A 14,316-nucleotide genomic window follows, 5' to 3' on the forward strand; every position below is an offset into this window, starting at 1 on the left:
ATTTGATTTTTTTCACCTCTGTAGTCAAGTAGTAGCTATTATCTATAACCTAAAGGGTGTATATGATGAAGTATTGTAAATTATTGGCTTTTGCTTCACAGGCAGAATGCTCAGATATAATAGCAAAACCAAATCCTTACAAGCTCTTATATGCATTCAACACACATCGCCACAATTGGCGCAGGGCAGCTGGTTACATTTATAGATATACTGTTCGCATGAAGGAGGAAGGAATATTGAGAATGCACATGGAATTATCTTTTGCATTGAATGAAAGATTACAGGGGCTCAGTGCCGCTATTAATGCTTTGCACTTGGTTGATCCTGCATATGCTTGGATTGATTCTCTAGAAGAGAGCTCTAGTGGATTGTATCGACATTCACCCACTAAAAGAGCACGCAAATATATTGATGAAACTTGTATGTATATAATGTTTTCTTGCCTTAATATATTATTTGGTATATTTATTTATAAGTAGGAGATATTAATTGGTATATTTATGTTTTATGTTATCCATGTACATAACTTGAAGCATTCTTCAAGACCATTGAAACAATTAGAATGGAAGGATTTTCTGTCATTAGAGAGCATGTTGGGTATCAAACTTAACTGACTAATTTTGTTCTATTGATCAGTTAATTGATTTGTGTTTAGTGTACAAAGACCTTTATTTGAGGAATCTGTTGTATATTTTGATTGAGAATATATTGTGTGAGTATTTTTACAGCGGAAAACACTGCTGATGAGATTAGAAAGCAAAATTATGCTATTGATATTGAGCAACTTGAAAAAGAGTATGTGCTGACATTGGCACAGCTTGAACTTGTAGCAGCAAATGTCAAGCATTCTTCGTTAGGTTAGTATTGATCCAATTTTATTTGCAATGCAGGCTTCTTTGTTTGCTTTGTTCCTTCTCTTGCACTTAATTGAATTAGTCATTCTAGAATCTAAAGCTATAAGGGTAACTCATCTTTCACTCACCATAGTACCTGTGATTGGCGCTGAAGGTAAGATCAACTTAAAATTCATCATCTTTCCTTGTGCAGGAGGAAATCTTCAACCAGCGGATGTGGTTTTGTTATTGATACAGTCAAACTTAAATGAGATCGCATTCTCTGTTATTTTCAAGTTTTGGAAAGATTCCTCATTAAAAAGGTCACATTTTCTAGTAATTTACATATAGGGATAACTAAATTATTTCAGTTTTGTACTGAAATTTGTTGTTTACTGAAGATGATTACCTTTTCAGGGAACTGGAAAAGGTTTTTCAGATCTTTGCTCAGAAATGCTGTGCAAGTAAATCTACCTCTTTATTACTGTAAGTAACACTTACACAAATATTAAATAATAATGCATGTTGATGTTGTTTTAATGATAACTAAAACTCAAGTTGTATAGCTTTCCAGCTTGCAACTCATATCTTGCAAGTTCTATTGATTTCCAGTTTGCAACTCATAGTTGAAACATCTCATTTTCCTGCAGGAGGGATTCACCTGTAAATGTTCTTCTTATACCTTCGTCAGCCAAGGAGGATGAAATTTCCATCGATCGGATGGGTAACAACTTTCAAACTACACAGTACATAAATTCAAAGACTGCATGGAATGTGCTTCAATCATATCTTGTAAGAATTTTTTCTTTAGTTTAGTAATAGCCATTGTTTGCAACTTTCGTAATCTAGTTTTTAATTATGGATTTCAATTTTTTTATATAGCATCATTAATCCTCAGAATTGAAGAATCTCTCGTCATTAATGAAATAAATAAATTTTTAGGATCTTGCTCATTGATATGAACTCAATTGTTTTGGGTTCACACTTTGTTGACTAAGAATCTCTGAAAATAATTTGTTAAATTTTTTGAGACTTAAGTAGTAGCTACCTTTTTCAAGGATGTCAAATCGGGCAGAATAGTATATTAATGAATGTAATGTTGGTTTATTTAAAGATTATCTTAGGCAGTATGGTTAAACTGTTAAAAGGTGTGACTAGAAACACATTCCAGCATGTATGTAACTATTCTTGCAAGTTTATTGTTCCTGAAATGAGTCTTGCGCACTTTGTATCACTTAGAGACTAAGTTCCTGATGCGGATGCAAGAATCGGATGCGTGAAATTTCATTTTGGAATTTGGATGCTCTCTCTCTCTCTCTCTATATGTGTGTGTGGGTGTGTGTGTGCAAAAAAATGCAAGAAATACAAAAATAAATCATTCTATAGTATGATACTTCACCATTGATACTTCAACTTCAACTTAAAACTTCACAGACACAAATATACAAATTGAAATAACTAATTAGTAAATTACTCAAGATTCTAATGCAATTTGAACTACAAAATCAAAACTTAAGATTCACTAATCAGATTTAGAATCATCAGTATTGTTTAAAAAATCGACATTCTCATCATCTCTGACTGCTGTAAGTTCAAGATCATTTGAACCAAAAATGGTTTCACTTGTGCTAGATGCACCATGTGGCATGATGCTATCAACATCATAATCTGTGATTGTAGTAAGATCCTGAAGCAATGCATCCAAGTTTGCACATTCAGGAGCTACATTCCACAGCTTGATTGACCCTTGTAGTCATCTGTCTTATGTGACAAACTACACTAGTTTGGTATGAATGCAAACCAAGCTTTTAACTATAGTTCCATTCAAAAACAAAAAAAAACTTGCAATTTGGATAATGTTCATAAAATTAAACATACAAATGAAAAGCACATTAAAGAATGTTGAACACTAAATTGTAGAATACAAGTGGTAAACAAAAAGCAAATAAAAACTTACTTGTGAGTGCATCTTGATTGTAAGGGGTCGTAGATGCTTGTATGGTTGACCATACATGTATCACCATGTAATAACTCCCATGTCATTATGGTCCTTTATTGCATATGGAGTAAGTTTTGATCCTGATGCAAATAAGGCACATTCTAGCCTCGCTTTTTTGTGCATTTCATAATCTTGGAAGAGTGTTGCAAATGCTTTGTAGCACCCATTAGCAATTTCTTCGTCCGCATATAGTGCAACTCTATTTGGCATAGAAAATATTTCTTGGCTATAGAACCTTGGAGATAAGGCATACGCAAGGATGTGCAATGATGATTGCTTCCACCTTGTTACATAAGGCTTCACATTTTGTGGGCTCATTCTCATGTGGTTGTATGGAAAGTTTTACCTTCTCTACCATGTGTCCATGCCATCTTACACATCCCCCAAATGAGGTGAATCTGTATCAACAAAGCAGAACACAATAACGATAGGCTTAGTGGAATCCATTACAAATTGCATAGGAGCCCACCAATTGTCATCCAAGACCAAAGCCAACCTTTTGGCTCTTTTTGAACTTCAACCCTTCCATATACCCCATTGGGTAGAAATAATTATTTGGATCAATGCCTCTTGCACCTTGACAAGTCTTTTCATAACAATAGTATGAGATGCTGATAGGTCTCAACAACCTAAGTAAGTTAATAATATGTTAATAAATATTAAACAAAGTTATATACAATTTGATAATCGAACATGAACATAAAACTTATTCAAATTAAATATATAAATGAAATTAGCTAATTACTATTTACCTTAAGCAATTCCTACTTGGAGAATGATATGAATATGGATTGTGACATGTGGTGATTCATCACAAATATTTGTATCTCCTCTCCCTCTTGGTATATTTGCTTCACCCAATCTTTTTGTGTACCAATTTGTTGCATGACTAAGTTGAGGGAGTGTACGGTGCATGGTGTCCAAAACATATGGTCGTACTGACTCTTAGCCAAAGCACTTGTACTCCTACAATTTTTGGCATTATTTATAACCACTTGGACCACATTCTCACTACCCACCATCTATATGGCCTCAATGAGAATCCTAGAATGAACCATGAATCCTTAACTTCTTCACAATCAACTATCCTAAAAAACACGTTCCTTTGGGGGACACTGCAGTCACATTAATTAATGGCTGGTTTTTCGTATCTTTGCATCCATCAAACACAATAGATATACTGGAAGTTTTCCAAGAAGTTTTAATTGGTTGAAGAGCTTTATTTATATATATATTTTTTTGTTTGCAAAAGAGTAGTACACACCTTTTCATACTAGGACTAGTGTAATCAGCTGGTGCTTGATTGATGACTGCCACCATTCCCTTCCAATATGGCGATCTCACCAAGTTGAAAGGAAGACCATTGGGATAGAGGCAATGTGACATAGCTTGATCAACAAGCTCTCTTGCCTCCATTTAAATGGAGAATCCAATGGATCTCTTTTGCAAGCAATAACTTCTACTTCTTCTTCTTCCTCTCTCAGTAAAAGTACTTGCAAGAATGGATGTTTGATGGATACAATTGGATCAATGGTCAATTTTAGTTCTTGGATGGAGGTTGATAAAAACTTTTTTGTGATCTATTAACCAAATTATCAACAACTTCTTGTTCATAAATCTTGCTAATTGTGCATCCGTCTTCCCCTTTTGATCTTTGCTTCCTATGCACATTCCTATTCTTTTACTAGTGGGGCCCATGAAATGAGTTTTGACTTGAGAATATGAGTTATTGAATGTATTACATTTTCAGGATCATTGCAAATGTAATAGCACTGCCTTTATGGTATGTGTTTACTAAATGTTAATGATCTCTTCCATTTATATGGAAAATAAATCAAGAAGAGACATGTCGCTTTGTGGGACATGTCTATTCATTAATATAATGACAATTTACTTACACATACATGCACATATATATTTGTATATATGTTCTATTAGTCATTATATTAATTTCTTCAATATAATAATACTTATATATATAATTTATATCTCATACACACACACAAAATAGAATTGTCTTATATGTTCATTTGACTAAAGCTACCGAACATTAACAGAATGGTTTACTATGACATGAATTACATTTCCAAATGTATGACCCACCTCTTGAAACCTGTGATAATCTTGTGGTATGTCTCTATAATGGAGGTCCTACATCACTTTTGTATTTATCACTTTGTTCGTCTTGCACAACCACTGAATTTTAACTATTGGCAGTGACCATTCTTGCACAATACAATCTATGAATCTCGCAAGAAATTAAAAAAAAAAAATTAAATTAGAAATAAACTATGAACATCAAGCATACAAGTGCAAAAATATGATACAAAAATATTAAAGTAGATTGCTAATTATTATTTTTTGATTGGTAAGAGGCTGAAGCCAAGATTAATTATTATTATGTGTTGTAATTAATTATCATTATAAGTTATTATTATGTGTTATAAATTTGAACCCAAGACCTCCTAGTTAAGAGGATCACAATTTACCATTGTGTTGTAGGCTCTTGCCTAAAGTAGACAGCTAAACTTGTTTCTTCATTTCTTTAAAAAAATAGAAAATAACTTGTAAAAGGTCTTCCAAAGTTGAAAAATTCTTCAACATCTCAAAAACAAATCAGTAAAAGTACCAAACAATGGGACAAATGCTTGCTTTAGATGCTTAAAAGTCCCTTGCAAAAGCTTTGACACCCAACAAATGATCCTCTTCAAAAATAATTACCTTGTTTTTAAAATGCCAAATTGGAGACAAAATTAGAAGAGAGGCCAGCTACAAACAAAAAGAGAAGAATGGACAATGAATGGCCTATTTTAGGGTCGTTATGGGGTTTAGGAGAAAAAATAAAATGAAATATAAGAATTTAGCATATACAATAATTAGTTTTTAAGTGATTTCGAGTATTAAAAATTGGCTGGGCCCACATATGCATCCGGATGCCCACAGAGGCCTTGTGGAGACATCCAGGAAGCACTGCTCAGGCTTGTGGATGCTCTCGGAAGTGCTCAATGGTCTTCCACAAGCATCCATAGGCGCGCACAACGCTTCTTGAGTGCCTCCATAGGGCATACGTGGAGCTATACACATCCAAAGACACATCAACACTAGCATCCATCCATTTGCAAAGAGCATTGGCACCTTAGCTTAAAGATATACCTTTTTGGCCTCTTGTGGGTTAAAGTAATTTGAACGTTTTCAATCCATCCTTTAATGAAATGTTTAAACTTTTGAAATTCATGTTGGAAAAAAACATGTAACCAATTTTGTGGTTGATGGTATCTCTAAGATATTTACTTCTAGAAAGGAAAGCATAGATGAAGATGAATAAATGATTTGTCTTTCATTTCTCTTTCTCACACTTTCATGAAGAGGTGGTGGCAAAGATTCTTGGGGTATTTTCCCTGCATTTTATGATAGATACATTGTCTTGCAAATAAATTGGTCTACTTGTTACTTTTTGTTTTGAGTCTAAGGTTTTGAATAGCTTTGAATTTATTGCGACCTGAATGATGACCAAGAATTAATTTGTGATTAGCTTTGTTATACTGATGTCTAATTTTGTTATGAATCTTATTGATTTCTGGACTGATTATGTCATATATATTGATAGGGAAGTTTTTAAAAAAAAAGTAGTCTTATTACATGAATTGCTTGAACTGAAAAATGACATATGAACGTAGAAAAAGAAGATATAACAGCCTTGATTCTTGAAGTCCTTTGTGTAAATGTATTTGGGGTTAAGGTACCATGTAGTTGCATGATTTTGTTGGTGGAGTTGATTGTTCTACTTTTAATCTTAGTTGTAGGATGTGCACCTTGCAAGTGTGTATAAGAAGTGAATGCGCCTTGCTGATGTGCCTTAAGTGTGCAGGGGATGCACATCAGATGCACAACCCGCACATCTGGGTGCATTCACATATGGTGTCACCAATGTGACCAAAACATGTTAATTTTTTTTTTAATCCTTAATTGTTTTCCCTAAAAACCCCAAAACAACCCTTTATGAGGCCCTTTAACCTATAAACATATAATTTTTTTTTTCTCTCAACTCATTTTGTCTCCATTTAGGCATTCCAAAGGGTAGGTGGTTTTTTCTAGAGGGGATTGTTTGTGGAGTGCCAAATAGTTTCCACAAAGCAGATTTGAGTGTCAAAGGTAAACATTTAAACCAAAGTAATGAGACTCGGACCTAGCTCTAACTCAGCAAGGGCAATTTGACTCGTGACTCGGTTCTGACTCGGGGCTCGGACTTGGTCATGACTCAGTAGTGACTCGGCGAGTCAGGGTAGATTAATAGAAATACCTTAGAGAAATATAAAATATTTGATGACTTAGCGGGTTAGGGTCATAGGTCATTTTGACCCGGCAGGGGTAATTTGACTCGTCGGCTCGGGTGACTTGCATGACTCGTAGGGAGTCTCTTTACTATGATTTAAACCTTATTTGTTAGTCTTTTGATTAATTTTATCAAGCTTTTGATGAGTTTTTTCTAGTTCGTGATGAATATTCTTTTGTTTGTGTTTATATTTTGATTTAGATTGCAAGAATTGCCAGTAGTCAACGTTAAGTGGCCGTGGGTTGAAAGGAAACCCAAAATTCAAAATTGACAAAGGATCTTCTTTATGGAGACATACAACAAGGATTTTAGAAGTTCCAAGAGGTGGAGGATATATTTGGAAGTGTAATTATTGTAATACACAATATAATAGCTCATTTTCTAAAGTGAAACTTCACTTTATTCACCTTGGTGGTAAACAAATTATTATGTGTGAAGGCCCAAATAAGAAGGGGTTACCTCGTGTACAAATAGTAGGATTTATAAACAAAAGGTGTTGACAAACTGATTGCAATAAGAAAACAAGATACTTATACTTTTGGAAAGAAAAAAAAACAATGAAGTTATCAACTAATACAATAGTGGCCTCCAAACATCCCTTCTTGCTTATAACCTCTATGGGAGTGCAATGTGAAGTGGAGTTTCTACATGTAAGGGTCCATTGGACAAGGTGTTTAAAATGGAAGCAAGAGATATTGTTGAACAAAAAATTGCAAGTTGCATCCATGTTAATGGTCTTCTAGTCAACGTGGTGAGATCACCATATTGGTGGGACATGGTGTTAGCAATCGATATTGCACCTCCTAGTTGCACAAGTCTTGGGTATGAAAAGGTGCACAATTTGTAGTATTGAGCACAATGGTTGGTTTTTATAAGTGATAAGTTGTTATGGTTGTTTCTATTCTGTTGTCATTGATGTCAACATGTTATTGCTATCAATGTTAAGATAGATAAGATAAGGTAAAATCATTAATGTCCAACAAGAGATCACAAGTGTCTAGGGGATTGAAAACCATACAACAAGGCAACAACCAACAATAGGAGCAACAAATAGTGTTCGTGGAAAAAACACAAGAGAGCCAAAGAGCTGAACAAGGAGAGACTACAAGCTTCTTGCAAGGTAAAATAATCCAGAATTGAAGGATATTGTTCGGGACGAGGGTGAGCCTCTAGTTGTCTCACTGAACCACTAGAGATAGGGTAATGATGTCGAGTGTACACTTTGCAAGGTCTCACTAACCTGGTGTGACCTAGTGATAGCCTGAGTGTTCGCTTCGTCCCCCATGCAGGAGATCCAAGATCAAAGGAGGTGATGAGCTTGTTTGGAGTTTGTCTCGACGAGGACTGAAGCTATTGTGTGTGATCTTGAGGCCGCATGGCCTCTTGGAGATAAAGGGCAAGGCACCACTAGTCGGTATACTTGAAGATTTAAGAAAGGGACATGCACTCTTTGAAAGAGAAATAGAACCTACTTGTGATATCATAGTAAATAAGGGAATGAAAAACAAAGTGGCTCTCCTTTTCCACCTCCCCAAGGGGCAAATGTGGCAAATATTGTCCTCCCTGTCAATTTGGTGGTCGGTCTGTATACATAACCAATAACATCCTACTCTAAAATATCCCATAGAAATGTTAATGACATGAGTCTAGTAGCGAGTGAGGTACCAAGGGTGCACAATAAATCCATTTTAAATATCCATGTAGTGGTCAGCATAGAACATTATCCTTTGATGGAGCCCCCTAGAAGGGTCACTCCATGCTGTGATAATATATCATATGTAGATGTAGGTCTTAACATGCGTACATGTCCTATTGGGAGGGGAGTAGGTGAGCATGGGCTTCCAAAGAGAATTGGGATGGGTGAAGGTGGTGCATCGTGATACCAATCTAACCAAGAAGACCAAGGAGTCCAAGAAGGACATCTTGGTTGTGGTATCCTGGAAGTGATGTCTGAAGCATTCTCTCTCAAGGATAGCTAGGGAACTAAGGCCCTTATTAACTTGGGGCTGCATGACAAGTCTCAAGTTGAAGCAAGGTATGAAGAGTGTTGCACCCAGGTAAGTATATGATAATTTGATCTCAACCTCCCCACTCTTGAAGTAAAAGTGGAGATGCAAGGTCTTGAAACATTTGAAGACCATAACTTGAGTCTTCCCAAAGTTCAGAGAGAAATGTTGCGAGTCGTAAAAGGAGGCCAACCCATCGAGAAGCCACTAGAGATAGAGATCAAAACTTGGTGTAAGTAGCTATCGTTGTTGGGGAGCGAGAAATCACGAAGGAAAGCCTCAAGCTCATCAATGTAGACACCAAATGGAGTAGGGGAGAGAGACAAGCTCTACTTAACCCCAATGGTGGTCTAAATAGGCTCTGAAAACCCTTGTAGTGTCTTGAACCTGCTCACAACTCTCTCATATAACTTCATCATAACTGTCACAAGAGTGTTGAAGATGCTAATGTCTCTAAGTCTCTGGAAGAGAGATGTCTGAGGAATAGAGTGAAATACTTTTTGGAAGTCTACAAAGAAGAAATGGACTTTTGTCGAGTGGTGTAGAGCCTACTCAATAATAGCTCGTAGAGTTAGGATATAGTCCATGGTCTGAAAATTTGTATGAAAGTGGCCTGCCCCCTAGCATGACAGTGTTGAAGGTCAAGCTGTCTGAATAAGATAATTTTCAACATCGTGGTGTAAAGTTTGCCAAACGTATGCCTAGTCATGATGGTCTCGTAGTTGTTGGGGTTTGAGGTTGACCCACTCTTATGTGTCAGATAGATGATGTGCCACGACCAAGAGTCAGGAAAGCTAGTGGAAACTGCTTTGTTAAAGAGCACTTTAAGAATGGGGCCCAAAATTGAAATACCAAGCTTGAAGAACTCAACCTAGAATTCTTCCTCACCTACAACCCTGTTGCTATTCATGTATCTAATTGCCTCATTGATAGTTGGAGAACTTGAAGAGGTGGCAATAGTATTCGAGGTGAGGTGGAATGGTGTAGGAGCACCTAGGTAGGGCTCATGGAAGACCTAAGGTTCCTAAGTTGTATTGGCTTTTAGTGGTTCTAGCCATACCACTAGTGTAATAAGGGGACAAGCCTAGTCCTAATGTGAGGTGTATTAGAGTAGGAAGCCCTAATAAGTCCTTAGTGTCCTTTGTTGCAAGTATGCCCATATCAAGTCAAATAGGGTATTTTTGTGATTTTTGTGGTAAATTGGCCAAGCCAGGGACTTGAGGTCCATTTTCAATGTTTTAATACCTTAGATAGGCATTTGGTGAAGTTTGGTGGACTTATGACCAAGTTTGGATAGCAAATCCAAAAAGATGTAAAAGTTGTCATTGTTGTCGTTGACAACATTGACAACATTTGATGCACAAGAGCAACTTCGAGCAGTGGATTTCATAACTATCTGAAACCATTGGTTTTGAGCCTTGGTCAACTATTTAAGGCCATGCTCGACCTGATCAAGGGGTTGGCTTAATTGTTGAAAAGTGTGTAGGGGCTGGATTGTAATGTCCCCCACTTAGCCAGTTTGGAGGTATGTTGTCGTTAGCCCATTCTTGTATGGTCCCGAGGGCTAACCAAGACTTCAAAAGGGATCCTGAGGTTATTTGGCCTAGTCAAATTTAATTACAGGCCAAATGGAGTTCGTTTGTTGGGTTGTTAGGAAGACTTACTATTTTTAGTAAGCCAATAGGGGGATGCAGTGCCTTCAATTTTCAGTGACAGGATGAGATGCGTTTTGTTGGGCTCTTTCTAATGAGCTATTATATGTGGGATTTCGAGTTTATTTGGTATATTATTTTAATGTTTGAAGTTACAACGGTAAAGTGACTATTTAAATTAAATATTATAATGTTTAATAAAGTCACTTTATAAAAATCAAGAGTCCCCCTTTTGAGTACATACATGGACTTTGTAAAAAGAAAAAAAGAAGTAATATTAAAAGTCATGTGTTATCCCACATTGGCAAGACAGAAGCGTGGAGCAAGTGAGGAAGGGATTAAAAGGAAGAGGATAGCTCTCATTTATTCAGGCTTGGAAATATCAAAGAAATTGGAGAATTTTCTGGAGATTATATCTCAATAGTTTGAAGGACGAAATCCTTTCAAGCTGGAAATCTTGACGCCATTGAAAAAATAGTCTTGAGATTCAAAATGGTAGTAGTCTGAAAAAGCAGATATGGAAAACCAACCTGAAAAAAGCGGAACAGAAAAAGCAGGCGGAAAAAGCAACCCGTAAAAGCAGTTCAAAAAGCGGAACCGAAAAAGCAGGCTAAAAAAGCGGGTACGAAAAAACAGGCCGAAAAAGCAGTTCGAAAAAAGCAAAGCAGAAGGGGCAGCATAGAAGGAAATTATTTCAGCCATCTACAACTAGGTTCTTTTGTTAGTATTGTTTTTAGGGTGTTATAAGCTTTCAGCTGTAAGTGTGCATTATACCAGCATTATCATTTTGTAATCCTTGTAAATGCCAAAGTCGTGGCCATATTTCATGAGCATTGCAATTTTCATTGCAATTAAGAAGATAATAGTTGCTGGTGTCATTTAAGCAATTTAATATCATTATTTATTAGCTAGTTAGTTTGCATACCAACTGTTTGTAAAAATGCCAGTTGGCTGTAGGTGTTCATTTCTCATGCTTACATCATATATATGCACTGAATATTGCCAAAATTAGTAGCACACTCATGTTAGGTCATTTGTGTAGTCCATTGTAGTCTTCTAGCACAAAATTTTCATTGATGCAAATTGTAAAAAGGTCATTTGAAGCTAGCTGAAATACTATATCAGTCATACGTCCCTTGCATGTGAATTGTTTGATGAAATTCCTTGAGCTTTCATCAGCATTTTTGAGGGCAGATTTGAGGAGGGTTATTACATGGACAACAATAAGAACAATCCCAATTTTTGTTTTTCTGAGCATTTGGTGTTTTAAAGGATTGAATTAAGTGCTGTAACCATAGGAAGGGTTAGAGTATTTCGTTTCAAGAATCTATGTGGTGTTGGATTTTGATTTTGTAAGCTTTTAGTTAGTTTTGTAAATTCTTTTGTTTCCTGTCAGTTCGCTGGTCTGAAACGGGCAACTAGTGAAGATGAGGTTATAAGTCCTCTTCCCACCGTGGCAGCTGCACGGGCTTTTGGGATTAGGGAGTTGATTCCATGTACATATTGTACAGTGAAAGATGGGCCTTGGAAAGCAATCAAAGCATTTTTGAGGTGATGCCCTAGTCGAGCCAGAGTTGCATGGCTAGGCATCATAGTGAGTTGCAGAGGACATAAGACGGATTGAAGGCATTGATAGCTTCAATCAAAGCATGAAGAAAGGTAGACACTGTTAAATCAGGATCTGTAATAGGAACAAGTGATATAATAGTTGATGGAATATGCTAGACTCAGATTTACTTACCAATCTGATTCTGTACTTGCTCAGATCGTGCAGATCTTTGGGATTGTGTATTCACCAAGGGTGGACGAACTTGCTGTAATCAATGTCTTGCTTGCAGATACAATCGCTATGACTGAATAATGATCACAGTCCTTATTGTTGGAGTAATCGTTGAGTCTGAGAATGCCTTGTGATTGATTCCAAGCTGATGATAACTCTTGGGATATATAAGTGTGGTAGTATGTCTCCGTAGAGACATGACTCTACGTGGTGAATGTCCATGTAGGGTCATGTCCCTACGTGAACATAATACTAAGCCAAGAGTAATCTTAAATTGGTAGTTAACAATCTCACCTAATAACCATTTGGTGCACTGTTTCATTTGTCTCTACTTATAACAAGAGCTCAATATGACAAGTCAAGTTATTTATAAATAATCAAACATGTATATATATATATATATACATATGTATATATGTATATATATTCTGATAACAATAAAATATATATATACACACATATGTTTATATATACATATATACATATGTATATATATATATATATATATATATATATATATGTATATATATATATACATATGTATATATGTATATATAAACATATGTGTGTATATATATATTTTATTGTTATCAGAATTATAAACAATGTTCATTCAATTGCCCAGTATTACTTCGATTGATGCTAGACATCAACACTCCCTCTTAGCATGGGAGAAGTAACAAAACTCTGTTTTAAGGATATCTATACACAATACATTATTTGACTTTAACACTCTGAAATAGTGACTTGTCAAATAATTTCAATCACCATGTTATGAAAACTATCATAACATATATTATGATCTCCAATTGCCCAAAACAATATCTAGAGTAATCATAATGCATTCGTTTATTAATGACTTCCGGCATATCCATAACAAAATTGTCATAATAACAGGCCTATCATTTGCAAGATCCTCACCTTATAGAGATTACCTTTTGAATAAATATGTCCAAGAAAGATCGTCACCTTTCGTTACATATCTAATGCAACTTAACAACCATAGAAGCATAAACACATAAATTGAAATTGAAATTCAATATTCAACATTACAATTTAATCATACCAAGTTTTCCTCTGAAGTATTCCAATTTCACTTTGGCAAGAGGTTCAGTAAGAATATTTGTTGTTTGCCCATTTGTACTTATGTAAATCAATCTTGATATACCATATCTCTGAAAAAACTGATTTTTGTGAGTACAACATTGCATATGTCACTTATGTATTTGAACTTTGAAAATGTATCACTCTCCCTTTGATTCCTCACTTTGGGATTCTCTTTTAAATTTATCCATTTTATCTCTCTATTCAACAACTTAAAATGCAAGATTTTCATCCTTTTCATACTTAACTTCCACTAGGGCTGCTTAAATTTTCTCCCGTTCCAGATAGAAGTTATTAGTGTAATCAAATTTGTCACATTTGAAGTATTGTGAATGGCTTAAACATCACACACTAAGACTTGATTCCTAGTGCAAAAGTGTTAAATAGTCAAAGTTTGACTTACTTTTCCAGGCTTAATTTCTTCCTTAGTGTGTGATGTTTAAGACTGGCCGAAGCATTGTACTTTGGACCAATCTCTTTTCTTGTATGATTTGTTGAACTCCTTGTCGTCTTGATGAATTCCATTTCTTCTTCCCTTATTATTGGTACTGACATGAAGAGCTTGAAATTCTCCCTCTTGATTTGAAATGATTCCTCTCGAATTAATCT

At 35.6% G+C, this 14,316-nt stretch overlaps 1 protein-coding gene across 2 annotated transcripts in view; it reads left to right on the forward strand.

The window, feature by feature from the left end:
- Window positions 1–14,316, forward strand: part of LOC149570612 (nuclear pore complex protein NUP160-like) — a 278,470-nt gene that overhangs the window by 249,189 nt on the left and 14,965 nt on the right. For both annotated transcript variants that reach the window (XM_089823186.1, XM_089823185.1), the window contains exons 19-23: window positions 102–420; window positions 729–857; window positions 1,048–1,156; window positions 1,251–1,319; window positions 1,484–1,625. In XM_089823186.1, coding sequence (XP_089679312.1) covers window positions 102–420; window positions 729–857; window positions 1,048–1,156; window positions 1,251–1,319; window positions 1,484–1,625 — 768 coding nt within the window. The remainder of the gene's footprint in view (window positions 1–101; window positions 421–728; window positions 858–1,047; window positions 1,157–1,250; window positions 1,320–1,483; window positions 1,626–14,316) is intronic.

Source organism: Cupressus sempervirens, chromosome 3 (assembly GCF_028749045.1).
Source record: "Cupressus sempervirens isolate cs-2001-9-10 chromosome 3, ASM2874904v1, whole genome shotgun sequence".
In the NCBI taxonomy this organism is placed as follows: domain Eukaryota; kingdom Viridiplantae; phylum Streptophyta; class Pinopsida; order Cupressales; family Cupressaceae; genus Cupressus; species Cupressus sempervirens.